Source organism: Orcinus orca, chromosome 14, assembly GCF_937001465.1.
Source record: "Orcinus orca chromosome 14, mOrcOrc1.1, whole genome shotgun sequence".
NCBI lineage: Eukaryota > Metazoa > Chordata > Mammalia > Artiodactyla > Delphinidae > Orcinus > Orcinus orca.
Genome location: NC_064572.1, coordinates 27,762,225 through 27,779,100, shown reverse-complemented (window position 1 = coordinate 27,779,100; position 16,876 = coordinate 27,762,225). Strand labels below are relative to the sequence as shown.

At 42.9% G+C, this 16,876-nt stretch overlaps 1 protein-coding gene and 1 long non-coding RNA gene across 8 annotated transcripts in view; one reads left to right on the top strand and one right to left on the bottom strand.

Moving 5' to 3' along the window:
• Positions 1-4,396: 4,396 nt before the first annotated feature.
• The window catches only part of HKDC1 (hexokinase domain containing 1), a 53,553-nt gene continuing 41,073 nt past the window's right edge, over positions 4,397-16,876 (bottom strand). For 6 of the 7 annotated variants that reach the window (XM_049697281.1, XM_049697280.1, XM_033407588.2 and 3 more), the window contains 6 exons: positions 13,946-14,041; positions 13,670-13,769; positions 12,096-12,279; positions 9,993-10,148; positions 9,251-9,484; positions 5,868-6,800 (listed from right to left, as the gene is read on the bottom strand). In XM_049697281.1, the coding sequence (XP_049553238.1) occupies positions 6,653-6,800; positions 9,251-9,484; positions 9,993-10,148; positions 12,096-12,279; positions 13,670-13,769; positions 13,946-14,041 (918 nt within the window). In that variant the 3' untranslated portion in view covers positions 5,868-6,652. Of the gene's footprint in view, positions 4,541-4,836; positions 4,903-5,867; positions 6,801-9,250; positions 9,485-9,992; positions 10,149-12,095; positions 12,280-13,669; positions 13,770-13,945; positions 14,042-16,876 lie in introns of those variants that run through there. The other variant, XR_007471419.1, reaches the window with a different exon arrangement.
• Positions 10,974-13,515, top strand: LOC125961114 (uncharacterized). Its single transcript, XR_007471437.1, has 3 exons — positions 10,974-11,023; positions 12,827-12,904; positions 13,232-13,515. It is a non-coding gene; the product is annotated as an uncharacterized LOC125961114 (long non-coding RNA).

Sequence of the window (16,876 nt, the reverse complement as noted above, 5' to 3'; positions counted from 1 at the left end):
AAATAATCTAAATAACTAGAAATAATAAGATATTCCTAAATTTGATAATTGCACTGTGGTTTTGTAAGAGATTGTTGTTGTTCCCAATAAATACAGGATGACTTTTTTAGGGGTAAAGGGTCATGATCTTTGCAATTTACTCTTAAAGTCAATTGCATTTCTTTGCATCAGCAACCAAACAATCAGGAACTAAAAAAATTTTTAAAGGACTTAATTTATAATCACAACAAAACTACAAACTACCTAAAAATAAACCTAAGATTAAAAAAAAGTGCAAGACCTATATAGGAAATTACAAAGCTTTTTGGAAAACATCAGGGAAGACATAATCAAAAGAGAGACATCCCATGTTAATGACCAGGAAGAATTAACAGTTTAAAGAGATCATTCTCCCCAAATTGATCTACAGATGCAATACAACATCAATACAATTACCAGAACAGCTCTTTCTTAACATCAGTCCTAAGAGACTGACAACCTACTAAGGTACTTTTAAAGAAATCAACATTCTAAGCCAGACAATGACAAATACTATACGATTTCATTTATGAGTGGAGCTTAAAGAAACAAAATGGTTCAACTACTTTGGAAAATAATTTGGCTTTTGCCTAAAAATTTAACCAAATGACCTAGCTTTTCCATTCTGAAGTACTTACCCAAGAGAAATGAAAGTATATATCCATATAAAGACTTGTATGTATACAATGTTCATAGCTGTTTTATTTTTAATAGCCAAAAACTATTGGCTATTGGAAACAACCCAAATACCCATGAAAAGGTGAAGGGATAAACAAACTGTGGTATATTAACACAATGGGATACTCAGCAATAAAAGGAATGGACACTTCGTACTTGCAACAGCATGAGTGAGTATCAAAATAAGTATGCTGAGTGAAAGATGCTAGATCAAAAAAGTGTAATGTATGCTTCCATTTATATAAAATTCTAAAAAGTGCAAAAGAAATTATATTAAAAACAAAGCAAATCAGTAGTTACACAAGTATGAAGGAGGAAGAGAGGGGCAGGAAGGAGGGATTACAAAGGGTCACAAGGAAACTTTTGGTGGTTAATGTTCATTATCTCGATTGTGGTAATGATGTCATCAAATTGTATCAAATTATACACTTTAAATATACGCAATTTACTATATGTCAAGGAAAAACGCTCATTGTAGCTTGACTCTAAGAGAACAGAATAATTCCTTTTAGAGAGAAAATCCTTCTATTTCTCTCAAAGGTGTTCATCCAAACACGTCAACAGGCCTTTTTGTTTGGGAAAGGTGTGGTCCCTTGGGCTGCCCTAGGAGTGGATTGAGACCATAGGAGAATCACTTACTCTGTAAAATAAAACTACAGGAAGTTTTCATTTTATGGAGGAGTCCAGAATTCACAGAAGAGGAGAAAGAAGTCTCCAGAGAAAGTGGGAAGAATCCATAAAACATGTAGCCAGCAGAGACTATGGAGAAAGATGGCCAGTGAGAAGTTCTCTGGGGCAGGGATGGTCATAGAACTTTGATATCTAGTATTTCATATTTAAGTTTTTTCCTGGGAATTCCCTGGTGGTCCAGTGGATAGGACTTGGCGCTCTCACTGCCAGGGCCCGGGTTCAATCCCCGATTGGAGAACTAACATCCCCGTAAGCCGCGTGGCATGGCCAAAAAAAAATTAAAAACTAAAATAGTTTCCTATTGTGTGATGTAGTCCCCCTCCACAATCCCCAAACCTTTAGCTAAGTCTGTTCCTGCCACTGCCCTTGAGTTAACGGTGTTTTGGGGAATCAAAAAGAGACAGTTCCACACAGCCGGCAAAACAGAGAGGAAGTAGCTGCAGGAAGTGTGGGATCAATTGACATGGGGGGAAGCAAACTGGAGACAGGAATTAGAGGAGTAAAGGGAAGATATAAGCATTCCCTCCAGGAATTGCTGAAATACTAGGGTGGGAGAGAGACCTCTCTGTAGTAAGTGGGATGGAGAAATAAGCCATCTTATTTAAGTATTAAAGGAAAGGGTGACTGACTCCAGGAACTGGTGAACTTGGGAACATCCAGTTAAACTGTGAACGTATTTTGTGAAAGGCCACTTTAGACCATGCTAGCTACCACAGAGGTGACTTGTTAGGAACTGGGCCACAAATAGACCACGATGTGACTCGTAGACGCTGGAACTGTCCTTTGTGCTTAGTCCATCCCTGTTCTTTAGGTCAATCCCTCAAGCCATGCTGATTCCAAGTTGCCAATAACCTACCTTTCTCCCTATCTCTTTCCTTCTCATTAGGAAAAACAAAAACAAAACCTGGAAGATTTTTTAGTATCTTCACTTTCTCCCCAGCTTCATTCTTTCCCTGGCTGGACCAGAAAAGAATCCAACTCTTCTGCTCTAATCGCCTGTCCTATTTCACCCCAGATATGAGCTACCAGATTCCCCTGTTATTACCCAACCTCTCCCAAGTCTCCTCCTTTCTCTAATAAAATATGGTTCACCAGGAATTTCAACTGTGAAATGGCAAGAGAGGGAATATCAAGATGTCAGAGGTGGAAGGAAGGGGTTGTGAGAAATGCATTTCCCCCAGTTGCCAGTCATTAGCCAGCCATATGTTCGGACAATAGGCTTGCAGGGACCTTAATGTTGATCATACCCATGATAAGACGGGCCCCCAACAACAGCTACCGACCTTAACACACCACCTCACACGTGTACAAACGGCTCATAGCTTATCTACATGTCCACAGTTTAGCTTGTATTGTTCACATAACCACGTTAGGCTATTATGAAGTCTCCTCTTGCACATGAGGAAATTGAAGCTCAGGAAGGTTAAATAGCACACCTAGTTCTTCTGAATCCAAGCATACTGCTTCTCTACCATCTAAGATGCTATCCCTAAATGTGCCAGTTCTATTAGAACATTTTGATCAGAGATGATTAACCTGGGCCCCATGGTGAGTGGGGGGAGGGGGGACTCTCAAAGCAAGGAGTTCATAAACTTCTCTGGAAAAGAGTTTCAACTTTATTTCAATCACCTCTAATTGAAATTTAGCCTCTCCATCCATTATGAATGTGGGCAGCAAACCACAGTAGTTTTAGCAGCACCTGTAACTTTGTCTCCAGTGGGAACCATGGAAGTTTTCATATATGTGCTGTTGTTACAAATGTCTCAAAATATTGTTTACACTCCTCAGGAAAATTATGATTGTTATTAGGTTCCTGCTGGAACTTGTCATAGAAGGCATTAACAAATAAGCACATCTATTACCATAACACCACTTTAATATTCTAATAACTGTAATTCACTACCACTGACTTCCTTTGTAATCCTAGGTATTTAATGCATTTAAAAACATTCTGAGAAAGGATCCATAGGTTTCATAAGATTGCCAAAGGGGTTTATGGTGCACATGCACACACGTGTGTGCACACATACATGCACGCACACACACAAAGACTGAGAGTTCCCGATCTAAAGGATGCAGGACATGGTCACGAATTGTGTGTTCATCTTGTTCCTGTTTACCATATTGTAAAGCATATATTTATGTCTTTCCTTCCCTGTTAGCCTGCGAGTTCTCACAAAGCAGGAATGGTACCTTACATTTCATTGGGTCCTCAGTGCCTAGAACAGGGCTTAGCATTTGTTGAACTATCATTTATAGACTGTCTACTGTGTATAAGGCTCAAGTGCCACTGGCTGAGATAGAAGAATGGAGTGATTCAAAGGAGAGCAATAATTCATTCACGTGCTTGTTTTAGCATTTATTCATTCATTCATTTAGAGAATTGTCCAATGGCTACTCAATGCCAGCCACTGTGGTAGGCTCTGGGGAGAACACGAAAACTGAGACCCAAGTCCTTATTCTCATGGAGTGCCCATTCCAGCTAATGGAAGGAAGAGGAAACAAGAGGTCTGAAGACAGACAAGTGGGAATGAGGTCATTTGTTCTGGAGAGTCAGAATCATGGGGAAAGTCTAGTTCTTAAATCTATATTCATCAGCTCTTTCCAGCCAAAAGGTTACTGGCAGAGAGTCACCACAGGGGTAGAAAATGTAGATAATCACGAAGCCCTTCCTAAGAGGATGTCCGTGGGATTTGCACGAGGACAGTTTACCTAGTTGCATGGTTGCTGGTCTTGCCTAGTAAACTTTGAGGAGAAGTTAGCCCTCCATTGCCCCGGGTGTTTCAGGGGCTGGCCTGTCCAAACACAGCAAAATGGATGTCTGCCCTCTCTGCAGTTCCGTTCTGGTTCTAGGATTCTATGATGCTATCAATTAGTCAGAATGTACAAGATTGCCTACATACCTTGGGATAGATACCTTGGGGCTTCTCTTTCTTGTAAGAGACCAAAACTGAAAAACAAGTAGGCCAGGTGACTTTGAACCTACCAAACATGTGCTGAAAGACCAGGTTGTAGGAGAATGTGGTGGTGCAACTCCCTGAATCTCTGGGCCAGATCATCCATCCAGGTAGGATGGCAAAGGGAGAGACCCCGCAGCAGAACCAGGAGAGAGCGGGACTCGGAGCTGGGGGTGTCTTACCGAGGAAGAGGAGAACTGGGGAAAGATAACAAGGACAACAAGGTTTGGGGTTGACTAAGACAAAATCTGTTAAGGTGAAACATTTCCCCAAGGAAGTATAACCTCAAAATACAAAAACATAATTTTAACAAATCTACACAACATCTCTGCAGAGAGGTATAACTTTAAAATACAAAAAAGTTCATTTCGGTAAATCTAGAACCTGTCCACAACAGTATCTCCATCCCTGTTTCATAAATGTATGAAAAAATATTTCCCAGGGAACCTCAGCCCCCTCATCTGTCCCCAGCCTCAGCTGGCCTCTCTCTTACCCTCCTCCAGCCTCCTCCATTCTGTCTGTCTGAACATCCTGCTTCAGCACATGGTGACAATTAGCACTAGGAATAAGTACATAAATCAGAGTAAATCAACCTGGATGATCTGGAATATTATTCTTTTCAGTTTGTTTCCCATGATAATGGTCTCTACTTTTTCTGAGAAAAATTTCTTGGAACACTTTATTTCAATCATGCCTCCATCCAGTAAGTATTTAATAAGAATGGCACAGCACTGAGTTCACTGGGGCAAAACAAAAATGTATCTAACAAAGATCTTACAATCTACCAGGCCAAATAAGAAATGCGTACAGATAACTCTGTGACAAGGTAGAAAGTTATGGGTGGTTCAGATAAAGGGCAGAGAGGTGTGGGGTAGGTGATGAAATGAAGAGAAAGAGAGAGAGGATGTCCACTGGGAAAATGGTCAGGAACAGGCCAATTCCTCTTAGTTCTGGAGGGTAGAATGGAGACTGATGGGGCATGTGGGAGAGGCCGAGTTCCAGAGAGGCATAGGTTAGTTTGGAGGGTGAAAGGACTCTGGTCAACTCCAGCTGTTCAAAAGCGACAGCTGGGCTTCCCTGGTGGTGCAGTGGTTGAGAGTCCACCTGCTGATGCAGGGGACATGGGTTCATGCCCTGGTCCGGGAAGATCCCACATGCCGCGGAGCAGCTGGGCCCGTGAGCTGTGGCCGCTGAGCCTGCGCGTCCGGAGCCTGTGCTCCGCAGCGGGAGAGACCACAACAGTGAGAGGCCCGCGTACCGCAAAAAAAAAAAAAAAAAAAAAAGCAATAGCTGTAGAATCATGTGGTAAATGCCCAACCAGTATTCATTTAAATGAAATTCGGATAATCTGTCAAAGTTATTATAGAAGATATTCCATATATTTTTCCCCTGTTGGTAAGAAGTTTGAACTAGAGAGATGCTGTCAGCAACTTCTGACTCTATGGGTCCCTCATTCCACCAACAGAGCGTGAAGTGACCAAGCAAGCCTCCCAGATGAAATATTAAAACCTCATGCAAAGATTCTTGGGAAATCAAGTATTTTTATTCATCTACTGGATTTCATATACCTAACAGTCCTTAAAACAATTATCAGCAGTGACAAAAACCACATGTAAAATGATAACAGGTGCCCCAAACAGCACCCTCCCCATCACACACGTTTACTGAGAAACAAAATCCTACAGGGTGCTGATATAACTCACTTTAAGCATGACAAGTTTCCTACAGGGCTCCCTGGCAATCAACGCTTCTTCATCCTGGGGCTGAATACTCCAAAGTTTTTGTTCTCTCTTCACGCTTGAAGTCAACATGACAAGTTAATGACAAGTTAGATTCGATCTCCAGTTGATTAAGCCCCAATCCCTCTCAAATGTGCATCCACAAGTAGATGGCTCAATCTATTACAAGCAATGGCTGAAGCATCCCAGTGGGGAATTCAGCCAGCCAGGCCACATGGGCAGATCGTGTATTTGTTTCTGAGCCCAGCAGCCACAGGACCCAAAGCCATAGAGAACTAACAGCTCAGGTCTCAACTGAAAGACTTGCTGAAAGGGGATCTCTTGGGCCCAATGCTTTGATTTTATAAGTTGGCCCATCTTTGGTCCAAACACGCCAAACAGAGATGTCATTTAATGCCCTTGAAAACCAGTAACAAAATGCTAAGAGTACCCAAGAACCTGGGGTTCTCTTTTGGCTATCCAGAAGGTGAAGTCAGCCAGAAGCTTGCCTGCTGGTCTCTGACCAACTCATCTGCCAGAGGAAAGGCTGGTCAGTATCCAAGGCACATGCGGCCCAACCCCAAGGGGTTCCTAGTTCTCCCTCCGTGCCTGCTGTAACCTCTTGGCCACAGCAGTGATCAGAGCTGCTCCCTTTCCACTCCCATCTTCTGACAACATGAATGTCACATCACATCGAGGAGCTAGTTCTTTCACAGTTTCCTGCAATATCCGAGAAAAGCTATAAGAAAGAAAAAGAGAAGCATCATCAGCACTTAGTTGTAGCGTGTATCAGTACTTCTTCCTTTTTATGAATAATATTCCATTGCATAGATGGAAAATAGATTGCTTATCCATTCATCAGTTGATGGTGAGAATGTAAATTGGTGCAGCCATTATGGAAAACAGTATGGAGGCTTCTCAAAAAATTAAAAATAGAACTACCATATGATCCACTAATTCCACTCCTGGGTATTCATCCAAAGGAAACAAAAACACTAATTAGCAAAGATATATGCATTCCTATGTTCACGGCAGCATTATTTACAATAGCCAAGATATGGAAGCAACCCAAGTGCCCATCAATACGTGAATGGATAAAGAAGATATGGTACATATATACACAACGGAATATTACTCAGCCATAAAAAGAATGAAATCTTGCCATTTGCAAAAAAGATGGATGGACCTAGAGGGTATTATGCTAAGTGAAATAAGTCAGACAGAGAAAGGCAAATACCACATGATTTCATTTATATGTGTAATCTAAAAAACAAAACAAAGGAACAAACAAAAGAGAAACAGTGTTACAGATACAGAGAACAAACTACTGGTGATTGTCACAAGGGAGGGGACTAGAGGGTTGGGCAAAATAGATGAAGGGTATTAAGAGGCACCAACCTCCAGTTATAAAATAAGTAAGTCGGGGGATAATATATTGCATAGAGAACATAGTCAATAATATTGCTATAACTTTATACAGTGACAGATGGTTACTAGACGTTGTGGTGATCACATAAATGTCAAATAACTATGTTGTATACCTCAAACTAATATAATATTGCATGTCAACTATACTTCAATTAGAAACAAAAGATTTGGGAAGTTGCTCTCTTTACAATCTTAAGTTTCACAATCCACTAGCATGGGATGTTTTTCCATTTATTTAGGTTTTCTTTATTTGAACAATGTTTTGTAGTTTTCAATGTACAAGCCTTACACTTCTTTTATTAAATTTACTACTAAGTATTTTATTCTTTTTGATGCTATTTTCTTAATTTCATTTTCAGATTATTCATTGTTAATGCATAGAAATGCAAATGATTTTTGTACACTGATCTTGCATCCTGAAACCTTGCTGAATTTGTTTCTCAGCTCCTTCCAATAGCTTTTTGTGGATTCCTTAGGATTTCTATATACAAAATCATGTCATCTGCAAAGACAGTTTTAGTTTTGCCTTTCCAATATAGATGTCTTTTATTTCTTTTTCTTGCCTAACTGCCTTGTGTAGACTCACCCTTGATTTTCTGCTTGAGGTCACACATTTTTGGTCTGGTTCCTATAAGCCTCTCCCTTGAATCAAAACTTGACTGAGAGGCAAAACCACACAACCATCTGGAGGCAGTGCTAGAAGCAGTACAATGTTGAACAGCAGTGGCAAGAGTGGACATCCTTGTCTTCATCCTAATTTTAAGGGAAAAGCATCCAGTGTCTCGCCCCTAAGTATGATGTCAGCTGTGGGTTTTTCATAGATCCTTTTACCAGATTAAAGAAGCTCCCTTATTCCTAGTTCGTTGAGTGCTCTTATCATGAAAGGTGCTAGATTTTATCAACTGCTTTGTCTGCACCTATTGAAATGGTCATGTGGTTTCTGTCCCTTGGTCAGGTCTTGGTTCAAAGGAAGAGGCTTGTAGGAACCACACCAAAAATATGACCCCCAAGGGGAAAATGAAGAAAAGATATTAGTCAGTTATTCTGGATAATTAGTCAGCATCATAGGAAGGGCTAAGAATCAAGGATTACAGTAATAATATGCTCATGTATACATTTCAGCAGGATTGGAAATTTCTATAAGCTTTTATAAGCTTCATCCCCAAAACAAAATATAAAACATTAAATAAAAATAAAAGCTTTCACTGCCATCTTTTCGATGTGCCACGTAGTCTACAGACACTATTTGACTTAATTCTCCTGACAGCCTATGGGGTAGGTATGATTTTTGTCACCATTTGAGAGATAAAGAATTAGGGTCAAAGGGGGTAAGAAACTGGCCCTGGGCCCCCCAGCTTCTAAGTGGTGAAGCCAGGATTCAAACTCACTCTTAATACTTCTGCCTCCTGACTCTGAGCTCATACTTGTCACATGCTCTGTACTGTGCAAAATAGTCAGTTCTCATTGCTCCCTGTGAGGTCAGGTGAGACTGTGTTAATAATAATCACTTGTATTTACTGAGCACTGTGTAGAGCACTTTTCATGTAGGAACTCACTCAACCCTGATGCAGGCCTAGGAGGCAGAGATTATTACTGCCTGCCTGTTACAGATGAGGAGCCTGGGGTTCAGAGAGGGTGGTGAACACCCCACATCACAGCACTAGGAAGCAGAGCCCCCAGGGCCTGCACTTTGTCTGTCAGATTCCCCAGGGTCCACACTCAGCCTCAGCAGCCCCACCCCTGCCTCTCTGGAGCACTCACTGCGGGTGCAGCTTGTACAGGGTGCCATCCACACCCACGGTGATCTTCAGGTGCTCAAACCCCTGGTCTTCCCTCCTCTTCTCCACGACGGCGGCCAGGCCGGCACCGTAGAGCTCGGCCGCCCGCCGGGACACAGCTCCGCACACCTCCTTCACCACGATGCTGTCCTCACACGTGCTGTCCAGGCCAAGCTGCTGCAGGATCTTCCTGACCTGGAGGAGGGCCAGCCGATCGCTGCAGGCAAGCAGAGCAGGACGTCAGGACCTATTCCTGGGGTCCTAGAACCCGCTCCGCGGGGCTCACAGGCCCCCATCCCTAGATGCTCAAGCGGGAGGGAGAAGAAAATGATCCAAGCAATGGTAAGATTGGAGCAGGATGCCTTAGAAGCTGAGACTCAAGAAGGTCTGCCACCCCCAGGAAGTCCCATCATCTTTAAAGAATAAAGTGTGAGCACATCCTCTTTTCAGGATCAAAAGAGGATCATTTTTTAGCCTAAGTTAACTCCTGTGTAACCATTTAGGAACCTCGGGGCCCAGACAGGCTGCTGGACCCTCAGCTGGGTGCTGTGGTCCTCATACAGCTGGAGAGAGAGAGCAACCCCAGGAGGCAACCCTATGCCCAGCCAGGCCCTTATTCTTTTTATTTTTAAATTTCAAATCTGCCGGAACCTGGTGTGACAGCGGCACATCCAACATAGGGCCTGTCACATCAAGCCAAGCAGGTGAAATTGATCACGAGTCACCTTTCAATCTGAGACAAGAACTTGGTTTCAAAGATGCCCCTGGTCCGGAGACGCTCTGAAATCTGCCCTCTGAAGAGAAGACCCTGCTTGGTCAAGTCAATCAGGATCTGCCGCACAATCTCCCCCAGGTACATCCCACTGGTCATTTTCTCGTATCTGTTTAGAGAAGAGGGATAAGGTTGGCGAGAGCAGGAAAATCAGTGCTGGTGAGTGGTGTGATCCGAAAGGATCACAAGTCAGAGTGTGGAACGCATGCCATTGGCATCCACCAGCTGCCTGGGTTGCAGTGGGTCAGAGTGGGCAGCAGGCCCAGAGAAGTGCATGCAGGAGACAGTATGATGTGGGAAGACCAGGCTTTGGAGCCATATTGAGCAAGAACTAGGTCCCAGCTCTGCCACACATTAGTTGCATGACCTGAGCAAGCACTTTAAACCATCATCTATAAAACAGGGAGCAAAACCCTGACCCCACAAGACTGTTGGGAGGCAACCGCCTGGTGCACAGTAGACACTAAGCCAAAGTGAGTCCCTTTCCTGGCCCCAAAGCTAGTTCTCCTTGGCTTTGTATTTGAAGAAATCTGTTCCACTAGAGCTTTTGCTCCATGAGATAACACATTTAAACTGTATGCACACACCAAGGGTGGTCCAAAATGTTAGCTCCCTTCCCCCTTTCTATCAGGCTGTGAGCTCCAAGGCGGAAGGTGCAAGAGAAAAAGGAGCTTTGCAATCGACAGGCACTGATCAGGCACGCTGCCCAGGTATGTGTGACAGTATTAGTAACAATGATGCAGAGCTGGACTGCCACTGCCTGCAGGGTCACATGGAAATCTGAGTGTGCCTGAGACTTACGTGCTGGACTTGTGTTCTCTTAACTGCTCAGGACCTCATCCGTCTAAAGAACTGACACTTAGACAAATAATGGTGACAGCAGGTGAATTCAAGTATATTACCCCCTTAAACTCTCACTCCAAAACCGTGAGCTTCCAGTGGATTCAGACATAAAACTTGGATGCCCCAACTTGGGATTTAGAGGTAAGGCCCTTTGTTAAGGTCCCTTGTGTTTTGGTCCCTGGTTCAGCTGGGCTGACCACAATTCACCTGCCTCCCACCTACAAAGACTAGTGCCAAAGGAAGGTGAGGGACCACCAGGGCTGGTCTTGGTCTTGTCGAGCCTCTTCCTATTGAGTTTTCTCAGTTCAACAGTCAGTGAGGCACCTGTGGCCCAGACATCCCATTACATTTCCTATCTGCTCAAACTTTCCACTTGGATATCATCCATCAGGATAAATGTATATTTTCATCTTATATTATATAGTAAGACACTGGGTTTAGTTGTGACAAAGACCATATGGCCTGACAGTAAAACATTTACTATCTGGTCCTTTACAGAAAAAGTTTGCCGATCCCTGTCGTAATGGATGGGCTCAGGCTAATGATCAATCCACCACACGCTAGCTCTATCCCTGTCTACCCCTTTCTCTCCTATTCAAGAAGGTATGTGAGAATGCAAGTGAACATGTACTCTGTTTTGTGTTTTTTTTAAACCATCATTATTTTCAGTATTTTTAGTATGGTTATCAATTGCAATACACCTCACAAAGTGACTGTGACCCATGCTGGGACACAACGTCATGGCTGAGAACCAGGACTCCCACCCATCACCTGTAGCCACTTCCCCACCCCCAGAATAACAGAGATCACCAACCTGGCAGCCTGCTCTTGAAAGACTAAGGATGTTGACCTCTAAACTGGACCTACTAGAAGCCCATCTTGAGAGGGCCCAGTAAGTCACCATGTCCCACCTCTGGGACACCCAGTCCACAGTGAATGGACTTTTTGACAACCTCTGCCTCACTTCCAAAGCCACCACTAGACCTTATGGTACATTGTGGTAATTAGAAAGAGGCTCACCTTCTTTCTCTTTGTTGGAAACTTGTCATAACTTTATGCTTTCGTTCAAATAAGACATTTCACTAACATCTGATGGAGAGTTGTCATAAATATACAAACTATGGTGTCTGTAACATGAAAATGGCGCCCCCTTAGATCTGCTGAAGTCGTACACTGCACAACCTGCATAAATGCACACATCTGCCCTCCTCACCTCTGTTTGCCAGGATTCAAGGACCCCTCGTCCACCTCCTTGTCGTACTGGGTCCGGATGTCATCTAGGCAGCCATTATCTCCAAATCCTCCCCACTCTGTGTTTATGCACATCTTCCCTTCATCCCCTTCCACCAGTTCAATGTTCCTCATCTCCTCCATGTAGCACATGTTGCTGCCTGTTCCTAAAAGGTCAAGATAGGACTTTAGTCTTCAAAAGACACCACTACGTCTTAAAGAGCCAGCAGGGTACAGTAGATAGGAATTTAGGTTTGGAGTCAGATACAACTGGGTGTGGACTCTAGCTTTACACTCATAGCTGGGTGACCCTAGACAAGCATCTCATCTTTCAGAGAGCCAATTACTTCATCTGTAAAAAGGAAATAATACCTGCTTTATAGATTTGTTATAAAGAAAAAAAAATGAGACGATGTTCGTAAGTTTCCTCCACATAGAATTGGTACCTGTGATATCATTATCCTCCTCCTCCTTCTCCTCATGATTATTGATAAGCCACAGGCACACCAAGTAAGCTCCAAGCAGTCACAGAATTAGCAGTCAGAGCTGGAAGGGACCATGAGGAATACCTGGTCTTGGATAAGTAGACACCTGGCATCTGAAAGCCACCCTCTTCTCCTTTGTCCATGACCTGGTCTCAGAACTATTCTCAACACAACAGTCCAGGCAACTATTATCATCAATCAAACAAATCTTACCTCTTTGTCCTCCTAGATCTAGCCCATCCCTTCCCACAGATGAGGAAACTCAAGTCCAGACAGAATAAGCAACCTGCCCAAGGTCACAAAGTAGGTAAGTGTTGGAGTGAGATGAAACCTCTTAGTTGGCATTGAAGACATCTCAATATATCCCCATCTCCTGTTCTATGTACTACTTAAACGCAGGAAGCCCAGACAACCAGCTGGAACAACTTTCCCAGATTCTGTGATTACTTAACCCGTGCCTGTCACTGAGAATGCCCATCACCCCTGTCTCCACCTGTTCAAATACCACCTGTCCCCTCACCTGTTAGAGTATCCCCCTGGAATCGACCCTTGCACTTAAACACTGCCAGACTTTTCCAAAAGACCCTTAAAAGGCCTATATCATACCTCAGGCCACTCCCTTCTTCTCTCCTAGGTTTCTTTCCAACTCTTCTCCATCCTGTGCATCCTGACAGCCAGAAGAGGTCAGAGAACAGAGGAGGTGCACGTTGGAGCCAACATGAAAATCTAGCTCCCTCAGCCCCGTGCCAACCTGATCCAACTGGGGTCTCCTTCCTCCCAGAATAATCTGCCCCAAGGCGCTAATTTGAAAGTCCCCTCTTTCTACGTTATTCTCCTTCCTCAACAGAAAAGAAAACCTTGGCTTAGGACCCTTAGGGAAAAAGATGTTAAGTAAAGACTTGAGAATTAGGAGACCTGGAATCCCAACCTTAACTCTGTCTCTACTTTGGAGAAAGCTGGCTTCAGAACCTCTATGTAATGGAACAATGGCCCCCTGCCCTTCACTATGTTAAAAGGGAACCTCTAAAAGATCAGATGGGAGTAGGCCAATAGGACATGCCTGATCACTTACCTGCAATCAGGCCAACCTCACAATTACGATCTTCATAGCCACAGGTCATCATGGTCCCCACTGTGTCATTCACAACTGCGACTATGTCCAGGTCAAACTCCTGCAAAGGAAGCAGCTCTACTATAAGTAGGATGTGCAAGCCAAACAGGCTCAGGAGGGGCACATCAGCCTGATGTGGGCAGAGGCCAGAGTCACAGGGCTGGGTATAGGATGGCAGAGCAGAGGGGCCTCGGGGAAGGGGCAAGGTCAGGCATGAGCCTTAACACCATAACGTACATTTCTCCTCTTGATGGCTTCCCTGAGCATGTCCACCACATCTTCCCCTTCACAGTCAGTAGCCTTGAAGCCTTTGGTCCACTCAATGAGTGTTCCCTGTAAGAAAGGAGGGCAAATTCATTTGCGCAATAGTTTGCTGGGATCACTACACAATCTCAGCATCAAATAGATGCAAGGCACTATAGCTGACGGGTAGTCAAATGCTTTTGACTGTGCTTCCATCTGTAGCCCTAACACTGGGCCCAGAGGTGCCACAGAGCGTGATGCTCAGACAAGGTCTACTGCTGAGGAATAATTGCAGCAATTCATATTTATCAAGGGTCAACGCATGTTCCCTGGCCATGACTGCACAGAACAAAGGCCAGTTCTAATTTACCCAATCAATCACATCTTTGTGATAAAGCTGCAAAATGTTAATCAAAGCATTGTTTCACAGGAAAAACTAGAGGCATCCTGTCATTCCAACAATATGGATCTATCATCTTGTACATCAATATAGGAAATGCTCTACAACCATAAAAACATAATGCTTTAAGAGACGTTAGATGTTAGAGAAAGATGCTCACCATACACTGTTAAGTGAACTCACATTAAACAAATATAGATGGTGAATTATTCTATTATTATTTTAAAACTCACACACACTCAAATCTGGAAAAAGGCCTGGAACAATGCACACACCAGGGGGTTGACAGTGGTTCCCTCTGTGTACAAGATTACTGGTACCTTTTAGTCTCTCCTTTTTGTTTGCCTATATTTTCTAATTTTCCTAAAATTAGCCTGTATAATTTTTATAATACCGAGAAAAAGTATTTCTAATTTTTTTTTGAATTTTATTTTTTTAATACAGCAGGTTCTTATTAGTTAGCTATTTTATACATATTAGTGTATATATCAATCCCAATGTCCCAGTTCATCCCCCTCCACCACTTCCCCTCCTTGGTGTCCATACATTTGTTATCTACATCTGTGTCTCTATTTCTGCCTTGCAAACCAGTTCATTCTAGATTCCATATATATGCGTTAATGTACGATACTTGCTTTTCTCTTTCTACTTACTTCACTCTGTATGACAGTCTCCAGGTCTATCCACATCTCTGCAAATGACCCAATTTAATTCTTTTTTATGGCTGAATAATATTCCATTGTATATATGTACCACACCTAAGTCTCTCTTTTGGGAACTAGTGGTTACCAGAAGGGTGAGGAGTGAGGAGAGGGGCAAAATAGGTGAAAGGGATTAAGAGGTATAAACTACTAGGTATAAAATAAATAAGTTACAAGGATGTAATGTACAGCACAGAGAATATAGTCAATATTTTGTAATAACCTTGTATGGAGTATAAGCTATAAAAATATTAAATTACTATGTTGTATACCTGAAACTAATATAATATTGTAAATCAACTCTACTTCAATTTTTAAGTCTCTCTTTTTTCTCCCCAGCCATCAATGGCTTTGCTCCCAGCTGTCCACTGGTCTCCCCTCCTTCTTAGCTGTGTCTTCATGAACCTGTCAGAACTGCTGGGAGAGAGGCCTGAAGGCCCAGTGTCCTGAGTCAGGAGGTGCACCTGTGCCCTGGATCATTCAGGACCATGGACAGCTGCACACAGCTTCCTCCTTCCCATGTGTATTAATTTTTTTTTCAATATCTTTATTGGAGTATAATTGCTCTACAATGGTACATTAGCTTCTGCTATATAACAAAGTGAATCAGCTATATATATATACATATATCCCCATACCCCCTCTCTCTTGCATCTCCCTCCTACCCTACCTATCCCACCCCTCTAGGTGGTCACAAAGCACCAAGCTGATCTCCCTGTGCTATGCAGCTTCTTCCCACCAGCCATCCGTTCTACATCTAGTAGTATACATATGTCCATGCCACTTTCTCACCTCGTCCCAGCCCATCCCTCCCCCTCCCCGTGTCCTCAAGTCCACTCTCCACATCCACATCTTTATTACTGTCTTGCCCTTAGGTTCTTCAGAAATTTTTTTTTTTAAGACTCCATATATATGTGTTAGCATACAGTATTTGTTTTTCTCTGTCCGACTGACTTCACTCTGTATGACAGACTCTAGGTCCATCCACCTCACTACAAATAACTCAACTTTGTTTCTTTTTATGGCTGAGTAATACTCCATTGTATATATGTGCCACATCTTCTTTATACATTCATCTGTAGATGGACACTTAGGTTGCTTCCATGTCCTGGCTACTGTAAATAGTGCTGCAATGAACACTGTGGTACATGACTCTTTCTGAATTATAGTTTTCTCAGGGTATATGCCCAGTAGTGGGATTGCTGGGTCACATGGTAGTTCTATTTCTAGTTGTTGTTGTTTTTCTTAATTTTTATTCGGGCATAATTGCTTCACAATGGTGTGTTAGTTTCTGCTTTATAACAAAGTGAATCAGCTATATGTATATATATATATCCCCATATTTCCTCCCTCTTGCGTCTCCCTCCCATCCTCCCTATCCCACCCCTCTAGGTGGTCACAAAGCACCCAGCTGATCACCCTGTGCTATGCAGCTGCTTCCCACTAGCTATCTATTTTACATTTGGTAGTGTATATATGCCCATGCCACTCTCACTTCATCCCAGCTTACCCTTCCCCCTCCCCATGTCCTCAAGTCCATACTCTACGTCTGCGTCTTTATTCCTGTCCTGCCCCTAGGTTCTTCAAAACCACTTTTTTTTTTTTTTTTAGATTCCATATATATGAGTTAGCATACGGTGTTTGTTTTTCTCTGTCTTACTTCACTCTGTATGACTTCACTTCTTATGGCTGGGTAATATTCCATTGTATATATGTGCCACACCTTCTTTATCCATTCATCTGTCGATGGTCACGTAGGTTGCTTCCATGTCCTGGCTATTGTAAATGGTGCTGCAATGAACATCGTGGTACATGACTCTTTCT